Source organism: Etheostoma spectabile, chromosome 13 (assembly GCF_008692095.1).
Source record: "Etheostoma spectabile isolate EspeVRDwgs_2016 chromosome 13, UIUC_Espe_1.0, whole genome shotgun sequence".
NCBI lineage: Eukaryota > Metazoa > Chordata > Actinopteri > Perciformes > Percidae > Etheostoma > Etheostoma spectabile.
In genome coordinates this window covers 21425766-21436289 of record NC_045745.1, presented here as the reverse complement: position 1 = coordinate 21436289, position 10524 = coordinate 21425766, and the positions used below count along the sequence as shown (strand labels likewise).

At 38.5% G+C, this 10524-nt stretch overlaps 1 protein-coding gene across 5 annotated transcripts in view; it reads left to right on the top strand.

Annotated features, from left to right (window-relative positions):
- Window positions 1-1018: 1018 nt before the first annotated feature.
- taok1b (TAO kinase 1b) overlaps window positions 1019-10524 on the top strand; it is a 22004-nt gene continuing 12498 nt past the window's right edge. The window contains exons 1-3 of one of the 5 annotated variants that reach the window (XM_032534377.1): window positions 1019-1629; window positions 8994-9252; window positions 10324-10395. In XM_032534377.1, coding sequence (XP_032390268.1) covers window positions 9121-9252; window positions 10324-10395 — 204 coding nt within the window. In that variant the 5' untranslated portion in view covers window positions 1019-1629; window positions 8994-9120. Of the gene's footprint in view, window positions 1634-2135; window positions 2384-2454; window positions 2474-2527; window positions 2547-8993; window positions 9253-10323; window positions 10396-10524 lie in introns of those variants that run through there. The other 4 variants (XM_032534378.1, XM_032534380.1, XM_032534379.1 and 1 more) reach the window with 4 other exon arrangements.

Below are 10524 nucleotides of genomic sequence, written 5' to 3'. Positions count from 1 at the left end.
ACAGACCACACAGGCAGGGCCTGATTCACATCATCATGACAACAGGGCTACCAAGCAACCAATCAAAACCCGGTGAGCCCCATTCTGCAAGCTGATTGGTTTCTCAGCCTGCAGCTTGTTGTGGAATGCCCATATTTAACCTCACTGCTGCCATGTACATTGCATATATCCTATATTTCCTCAATGCAGATTACGGCTACATGTGCAATCCTCAGAGATGTAGTGTCACGTTTTTATACTGACGTGAGAAGTTGTTTTTCCCATGCTAGAACTAGAACCTCTTAATGAAATGTATTTCTGAATACAGAAGCATTGGCTTCAACTACACAAATGCTTCCTTGATGTAAACATAATGTGATGCAAAAAGTACAGTGTCAGAAAAGTCTGCAGCACATCAACTGCCCCCCCCCCACACCCACACCCCCCCCACACACACACACACACACACACACTTATGTCTGCCTTATGTTCTGTTCACTTTAGTGGTAAATCATATTATATAACCATGTAATACAACGTAATATCACGCCAGGTCATGGATTATAAATTGCACACAGTTTCAAATAGTGCAAACTGACAGGTCCATCAGAGGAAAATCATAGTTTTGCAATTATATTTCAGTACAAAACTAGACTGTTTTCTTTAGTCCGCACTATTACTGTTTACTAGAATAAATGATGGTGTTCTGATGCAAATCACACTCTTCTCATCATACTACTTTCAAGAACTGATGACTGGACAGCCATATGCTGACATATTGAGAGGACCTGGATACATGCAAAAGTTTGTCACATTGTGAGTTAACGACGAGCTATTAGTAGACACCAGATTAAGACCGAAACTGTTAATCAGGTTATAGACGCTCAGTGACTAAAACTGCATCAGGCCAAACACACTACACACATTGAGCTCCATCGTTGTTATTGTTATCCCCTGCTATTAAATGCACCAGGGCACATGTCGTGTTGACAGTCATTACGCGTATGGCTCTCTCCACCAGGATGAAGTTGTAGGATGCCACAGCAGTACCAAACTGAGATTAGGGAGGGGGCAACGTGTACCCTGTACCGTACAGCTGTAAAGCATCAACAAGCCTCTCCAATCGTCACACGTGCACTCTTGTACCGCTCCGATTCTGTGCTTTTTCCGATTCATTTGCTCCTTGATTCCTTCGCGATGGAAGGGAGGTGATTCTCATCGCCGCCATTTTTTGGGGAACTGCCTATTGAAGAGAGAAACTTTGACGTTAGCAGCTATCTAGTTGGCCAGTATCTTGCCTGCCTACCCGTTCGTTGTGACTGCTATAACGCCTGGCAGTCGTACAGCCACAGCAGCTTGCTTCACGTTGGAATAAATTATCCCTGCGGCCGACCATTATACATGACAAAGACAACGGTTATTGCTAAAGTGAACGATGTAGATAGAAGTCAGTGTGCTCGTCTATATTGGGCAGTGCAATTGTGCGGCTGGATTAGCATTGCTAATGTGTAGCTAGGGAGTTCACACTTTGATTTCTCTGGACTGCAATGCCTCGTCTGTGATTTAGCGTCAGTCACTTAAAGTTACTCTGCTGGAATAACCAGCCGTTTATACACCACTTCGCAACCTGTGTGGATTCATTTAAACCGGGTGAGTCTGTCGCTAACTTTGGCTTTCTGCTTACGGACGATGGGTAGCTAGATTTGTTCTGCAGTGGATTTCAGATTCTCGCTGGCTTGGTTGCTATTCGACAGCTAGCTAACGTTAACCAAAAGTTGCTGTTACAACTTGTATGCTCTGTCGCATCGACGGATTTTAGTGTGCCGTACTTCAGAGGTCCCTTGTTAGCATAAAGGCGTTTGTTTTGAATGCAAGTGTAACTCATCAGTACAACTGCAATGCACGGGGAGCAGTATAGTTTTCTAGGACGGCAAAGGCATGTCCCGCCCCTTTCTGCCTTACTTTGTCTCTGATTGGCTTACCTGGGCAGTCTTACCCTAACCAATCCTACTCTTCTTGCCTAAAGTTAACCAACGAAGACAGCGAGTACAAGCCAATCAGAGGGAGAGTAGGGCGGGGCATGCCTTCTCCATGCCTTCGCCTTCCTAGGAAAAAAATACGTATGGGGAGCAGGGCTAGCGAGCTAAATTGTGAGTGGTTTGGTGTAAATGATGGCAACGGATTGCTTTGCATAAGAAGCGTTAGCTAGCTACGTTAGCTTGCTAATCCGCTTTATGCAACTATCGTTGCAAACTGTGCCACTCCCTCGTTTTTGTTTGTGTGCACTGTGCTGGCTGTACGTTAAGTGAAACTCTGCTTTGGAGGTGTCTGTTTTGGAAGTTTGCTTATCTGTAAAGGACAGCATGATGAGTCACATACTGTCTGAATAGCTAACTGTGTGACGGTAGGTGACATTGGGTCAAGCCTTTCTGTGTCTGTCGCACTATGTCCTGGCATTGTGTTTACAAGTAGCAGGCGAGTCTGACAAGTCATTGTGAGAGTATGATTGTGTAAGCGACAAGGAGAGCTTGTGTCCATCTGCTGCCGATGGGTTTTTGTGCACTGACGTGAGTCGCATTCCTCGGTTTTCTGTGTTGTTATTGCGTAACACTGGCTATCACCCGGCCAGCTACTCTTCTGCTTGGCTTATCTGTGACTTCGCCGATTAACTTATGCATGACACAGTGAATCGCTACACAACGATTTAACATAACACTTTGAATATGGTTCAATCACGCACAACGTCAGTGTTGTCACATCAAGTTTCCCATTTAACGTTAACTAACCAAGAGACGTTGCGCTCTGTTGGAGTGATCTGTCAAATGCGATGTCCTGGTTTGATGACTAAAACAAAACAACTTGCTTACACATGCTCTATGTTTTATGTGTCATATACTCTGGCTCTGTTTGTTCCATAAGCACTGCAGTGTGACTAGTCCACCTGTCTTTGTTCGCGTCTTTAGACCGCGATGAACAGACTGTCGATGTTATTAATGCAGCCTGCCAGGTACGACTTGTCCTCTGTTATCACTTATGCTAGGCTGCCTGTCCCTGTTTTCCTATGGGTTTTTTTTATAACATTTCCTGATCTGCACATATTTCAATTGTTTCTTTATGCACCTGCATGCTTGTCAAAACAAACGTGCATTCTAAGGCTGGATAACTCCCCTTTACTTTCAAGGACTTGCTGATGATGAAAAGTATGCAGCGGTTATTGATTGTGAACATCTCAATGCACGAGAAGCTTATGCAAAGTTATGTTTTCTTGTGTGTCAGAGTTAAAACGGGGTGCAGAATACGAGCACACTGCATAATGGATTTAAGTGTCTCCCAGGAATAATGGATTAGACATTGAAGCAAAGCCTGCGCTGAAGTCTAGATCCAAGTCAGTCAGTGGCAGTCAGCCACTGCAGAACAAGTGCATTTCAACTGCAGTACTGCCATCACAATGTGTTTTTTTTTTTTAAATAAATGTGTAATACAGTTATAAAAGGCATGGTATGGCCCTTTTTTAACTTTACTGTTTCTAATGTTACAGTGCTTTTATATTTTATCATATTGTTTTAGTTGGCAAAACTAATGACTAATCAATTGACAGTGATCCTCAGGTGTTAGCTGTGTTGACTAACCCAACTGACAGTGACATCTTCAGTGACATGGCAACTAACGATTATTTTCATAGTCAATTAATCTGGCCATTATTTTCTTGATTAATCCATTAGTTGTTTGATCTATAAAAATGTCGAAACATGGTGAAAAATGTGAATCTGTGTTTCCCAGAGCCCAACATGATGTCCTCAAATGTCTTGTTTTGTCCAAAACTCAAAGATAGGACAGTTTATTACCACACAGGAGAAAATAAACTAGAAAATATTCACATTTTAGAAGCATTATCAAAATAGTTGGCGATTAAATTAATAGTTGACAACTAATCAATTCATCATTGCACCCCAAATGGCAATTTAAAAAAAAGTGAGATAAGAAAGTTAAGATTCCTTCAAATGAATTCCTAAGCATCAGATCAAGGTCTTTGACTGAGGCTGGCTGCCGAAAAGTTGGAAACCATTGATTGCATGAGTCAGACTGAGAGCAAGAAGTAAAACAGCGTGGATGGTAGGGCTGCTCCATTATGGACATAATCATAATCATGATTATTTTGGTCAATATTGAAATTACGATTATTTAACATGTTTAATATTGTCTTTAGAATGATGATTAATTGCACAACCATAGAGTATAGCCACATCAACATTTTAATTTTTAGGTGATTTACAGAAGAGACATAGACAATAATAAATATCCACAATGGTCTGCCATTTTCTAAAATTATTGGATGAACATTGACACTTCAATTACTTGATCTTCATCAGCTTCAGTCTCAAATTTTACACATTGTTAGAGATTAATTTTGAACTTTAAACAGTCTAAGATTCTGTCTCAAGTTACTCCACGAGAGGACTTTATCAACTCTGTTTAAATGCCTGTATGTCTTGTTGTTGAAGGGGCAACAGGGAGATTGTCTTATTTTTTTTTACCCAGGTGTGTGTTGATGTTCGTGTCATTTATGCCAACAGGAAGAGTGTAAATGGAGCTCGTTCAAATTCTCTTAGTGTTTGGTCACGCCATACCTCTGTTACCATCATCTTTATAGCACCACAATTCGGAATGTGTTGTTAAAATTTGGTAGCTAGAGAGTGTTCACATCCTCCACTCAGTGAAAGCCACAATCTGTGATCAGTCTGGGGAGCAGGAGCACGGACACCCCACCCTTCATTTTAGGGGATAGAAACGTGGTGTGTATTAAGCCATTTGAACAACCGCACAAATGTAGGTCATGAAAGTAACATTGTCTCGGAACAAACAGCTGTGCAGTGCTGTTTTACATAGGCATTTGGCTGATCTTTAAAGTAGGGATACATCCAACCTATCTTTTCTCTCTTCTATGGAGGTCAATTGTAAAACTCAGTATATTGACTGCCATTTTTAAGCTTTTGTAAATTTTAACTGTATTATTAAAAAAGTTGCATTTGTTTTCCATTTTACAACACAAGTTTAAGTACTTAGGCTAAACTATGACAATTTAATAAAATACACCCGATGTTTGTAAATGTATGTATGTATTCTTTTCTTTATCTTTCATATCTTGAACATCTTTTCTCTGCATTTTGATAAATCAGCAGACAGCAGGATTGCGCCGGGGTTGCTCCTCTGTAACTGACCCTGTGCAGCTAAGAGAATTTCACAATGGCAATCAATAACGTATTTGATTATTTATCATTCCTCTCCATTCTCTCTCTCTCTCTCTCTCTCCGAAATGCATTCTCTCTTTTCCTCTCTTTGACACCCCTTGCTACTCAGCTTGGTATATTGGCTGTCTCTTCATTAGGCTTCTTGGTGATTTTACAAGGCAGAGGAAATCAATTCATGTAATACACAAAGAGAATCCATTTTCTTGAGCAGTAAAGCAAAACAACTTTTGGTGCATTTCTTGAACACGTGTGTGTGCGTGTGAGAGTGAGTGAGATAAATACCTTTTGTTTTTTATCGTATTTTTTGCATCCTACATACTTTATTTTCTAGTCTTTTAGAAATGCACACAGTCCATAGAGCAAAATAATGAAGTGCTTGTGCCCTTCCCCATACATAATAAAGTGGCCAGGAAGTGTTATATGTTATATAAAATTATAATGCTATCTTACTATTACCAGTCAATAACACCATCACAAGGTTTGAACAACTCCAACCTTTCTGATTTTCTTTCAAATGGTTATGCTTTTAAGTTAAACTCACTCTGACATCTCTCCATTAGTGCATGGACAGATCCTGAGCATGTGTTTGTGTGTGTAGTTCAGGACTGTGTGTGATAACTAACAAAGTGTGGACACAGAGTGTAAATTGTAATTTCCCCATTGGGGATCAATAAACAGATTAAAAATTAAAATTAAATTAAAAAAAATTAAATAAGTCCTTTTGTCCCATTGAATTATTCAGTTTCATCAAGCAATTAAATCAAGGAATCAAGATGCTCTTAAATTCACTTTCCTTGTTCATTAGCAAGTCATCCATCTCTTAGAATATGACCTTTTAATGCTACACTGGTAATGGGCTGGACGCACTGCAGTCCACTGAGCCACCAGTGGATTCTTTATAGAAGCATAACTCACTCAAACCTCTAAAAATGTAATATTTATAATTTGTATTGGTTAAAAATAGTGAAGACAGGCCAACGTCTTAAAAAATCAAGACTTAGAAAGCACATATATTAGAAAATAGTCTAGAAACTATATGGAAATTAGGTCATTTCCTTACAGCAATTAGCAAAATCCTTATAAGACAAGGACCTATTTGTTTTAGTGAGTGCAGCTTTAATTAAGAGGAATTAATTATACCGTTGTTAGAAGGAGGCGTCCATTGTGATCACATTTTATTTTAATTAAAGGATGATTCTGTTAATCTTAATATTGCCCAAAGTAAATAAGCACTTAATACTGGTAAATAATGATATGCTTTTTAGCAACCTAGCTTGAGGTCTCACATTGTATAATGTCTAATCATTGTGTGTTTAATCACGTATTCATGAGGAAGTATAGTCACATGTTGGGTAGGAAAAGTCTTTTAAGACTTAAAAGCACAGAGCTTTGACAGCAGAGTATTAACATTGTTTTCTTGCTTGCTGATGCTTTGTCAGTATGTGATGCTTATTTGGGGCGAGGCAAGACAGTCAGTTTAGTCTGTGCTAGGAAATTAATCATTTAGAGTAATTTGTCAGCACTACTTCTAAGCCTTTCTGCGTTTCACACAGACACAGAAGGGTCTGTCTGTTAATATACCAAATGTCAAGTTGATCATATAGCATGAATCTGTCTTTTAATCAAAAATAATGTATCATTATGTCTCGTCTGCACTGTTGAGATTTTTGCACACAGACAGTACATTTGCCTAGTTTCACTCTTTTTGTCCTTATTGCGTTATTTAAGACCATTGTCCTGCTAGAAACTGAATCATTGTCATATTGGATGCTTGCTTTAAGTTACTATGCACAAGAGAAACGTCCTAACACCTGAATACTCTGTTTAAGATTTAAACTTTGATTCATATGGCTTCTTTCAATCTTTTAACAGTTAACATTTGGTGTAGTTGGGACACATTAAGCAGCCAAAAAAATGTATTACGATGTGTATCTTATAATGCTGCAAACATTGTGACAGAATTAGACCAAAACGTGAATGACTATTCCCTATAATTCAAAAAGACTTGAGCTCTGCTCGTGTTACTAAAGCTTGTTTCCAGCAGCAGTTTTTAGCTTCTCTCCAATAAGATATTTGTTGTCCTTGAGGACTGTCTATCTTGGTATACAAGTTTCACTTTTGTGTTTTTTTTTTCAGTCAGCTGGATAGCTATTTTAGCAGGAGAAACCTTGTGACATTAAGCCAGCAGTGTGGTTTTGGTACAGCAGGCTCCAAGGCTAGGCTAGCAGGGCTGTAGAACCAAATATAAACCAAATGATGCAACTATCAGTATTCCCACTGAGCGTTTAGTCTGTAAAGATATACAGTACGTGTGGCATTAAGGTGTGGATGGAGTTGTTGCCACTGGACGAAGCAAGACATCTTGACATCAAGCCGTAATGTCACATGAGACAATTTGGTTTCTTTTCTTTTACCTCATCCTGGGCATGATGTATCTCTGCTCAAAATGTTAAAGCGTGTATTCAAAGAACAACGGATGATGTAATTCTGCAAGCTTAGTTAAATAAGTCTCAGTCACAGTAAAAGCTACAACCTCTAAATTATTTTAGTAATTATTGTAACTTAAAAAAACTAATGCAACAAAAACAAGTAAAATCAAAACATATTTAAAACCTTTTAAACAAACAGCACATTCACAACATAGCAGTGTCACCTATACAATACAGTCTATAGGGCGTTGACATGCTTGGCCTAATTTATATGAAGCCTAATAAAACAATTAGTAGAACTGTCTCTTAGTTTGTAGTGTTTGTACAGTATATCCCAAGAAAAGACCTTTTAGAGGTTTGGAAAATTTGCAGTATAAGGTACAACATATACAATATATGCATATTCATACACTCAGCATTATGAGTATGTGGTACAAAACTTTGCATTTGAACACATCCATAACTTTACATGTATGTTAAATGAATTAGCTAATGCAAAATTGCATTAACTTTATAGTACACAATAAAATTGTACTCAAGGTCCTCTAATTGATCATTCAGTGCAGCTCAAACCCCATTACTGTAGGCCACCTCCATAGTTGAGGACATGAAATCGATTATTGAGCTGGGATATTTGCATTGCCCAGTCATTCCAGTATCTTACAGATCTGCAATAATCACTGTAGTAATCTGAACTGATGCACTTGTGATGACTGCAATTAGTAGATTATATTAGGGTCAGCACTTGTGTGACTAGTGGCTAAATCACTTTGTTTAAGATACTTCTGGAGCCTCTGACCTTTCTGAAGAAACGCTATCTTTAGTTATCTTTAGTTGTTTGTACGTGCCCAAATTTTGTACATGAACATATGAAATCTCTGAATTAAAAAATGACAAGCTGGCTCCAGTCCGGCCAATGTAGAAATTTATTCTGGAGCCCTGCAGTCAATTCCTGAAACACCTTTTTCCAGCCTATATATCACAGCATTTTCTTTTTGTTTCCTTTTGTAGTTTGTCTTTATTATGTGTTGTGGTTGGAATGGATGAAAAGCAGAGTTTGATCAAATGTGACTTTGAGTCCATCATGTTTTAGATTTGGATTTGTGTTTTAAGATGAGATTTCCTCCTTTCAAAATGTGGCCATTTACCTTTCTCACTTTTTTTGCATCTTTATTCAATTCAATTTTTTTGTATAGTGTCAAATCACAACAGGAGTTATCCCATGACACTTTACAGATGGAGTAGTAGACTCGTCTTTATACTGTGTTGGATCAGGGTGTTTTATTGTGTCCTTGCTAACACCTCTGTCTCTGTGACTCTGCTTCTGTCCATCTAGGTGCCCATGTGCTGGTTCCTTAGGCCCATCCATTACTGCAGATGAATCTTCAGCTGCTTTGGTGTAGCTCAGCACCCAGATAGTCCCATCCCCTTTGAGTGGGTGACAAGGGACTACATTAACCAGGATGCCCTCCTCTGTAAGGGCAGGGAGCCTAAAGGATCCGGATGTGGCTGAGCTTTTCTTCAAAGAAGACCCAGAGAAGCTTTTCTCTGACCTCCGAGAGATTGGCCATGGCAGCTTTGGCGCTGTCTACTTTGTAAGTCAACTACATCTTCATGCTGACTTGTAAAAAAGAGAAATGTACTTATTGATTTATTATATATGTTAATCAGGGATATGATCACTTAAATACAGTAAAACTGTATTGAGTATATTAGGGGTGACTCTGAATAGTTGAGAATTTGATCCAAAGAGCCTCATTTGACTGCAAATCTAACACTCAAATTGTCACAGTGGTGGAAAATGTGATTATGAAACAGGATCATTCCATTCAGGCTATATGGGGCTGCTGAATGTGTGATTTTACATATAATTGCTTGGATTATTCCAAGAAATCATGATATATGGCCTATTTTGGAATACATTTATTAATCATAGCACTCATATAAGAATGTATTACTTACAATTTCTGAACAATTATCTGTCAAAATCAGCAGGGGGAGGAGATCAGAAACAGGGGCCGAAAGTTCTATTTACAACCACGAAAAGCAAGCAGGGTAACTAAGTGACTTGTTCCATCTGTCCATCGATCTCCTCCACTCCCACAACGAAGTGGCGATTATTTTGACTGATATTGCAATTGCGATATTGGAGGGAATGATACTTTTTACATAATTACTTTCATTTTCATTGAAAAACATATTCAGATTGTTGTGGTGGGATTTTTGTGAGGATCTTAACTAAACAAAGATGTTTTCCTAAGTCTGTAGAATATGATGCGCCGTCCAGGACATCTCTGCAGCACGACAATATTTAATTTATAATGGGAGTTTGAAAAACATTTCACATCACTGTATAGCAATTTTGATAACATTTTGACTAATTGTTTAGCCCTACTTACAATTTGCCAGTTTGTCTAACACTTAATGTAAGATATTTTTAACCACCCCATGTTGGAGTTTAATAACACAAAGGTACAGCGGAGTGATATGACTCACCCTAGCTTTCTGATCTGACATTTTGTTCTTGAACACACAGTGTGGTTTAAAAAAAAGCACAAGAGGTCCAGAAAAACCACAATCTCAATGAGAGAAAAATGTACAGAGGATTGGATGTACTGTATGTTATGGTTGAAATGTGAGCTGACCGTGAACTTTGTGTTTCCCAGGCACGAGATGTACGCACAAATGAGGTGGTGGCAATTAAAAAGATGTCCTACAGTGGCAAACAGTCCAATGAGGTGAGACAAGATTGATTATATTTCTATAATAGTTCAGACATTAACCATAAACATTTTCACACAGAATGGGAAGTATTTCTCTTCAAACATTAAAAAAAGATTCATATTTTGGTTTGTAAATGTATCAAA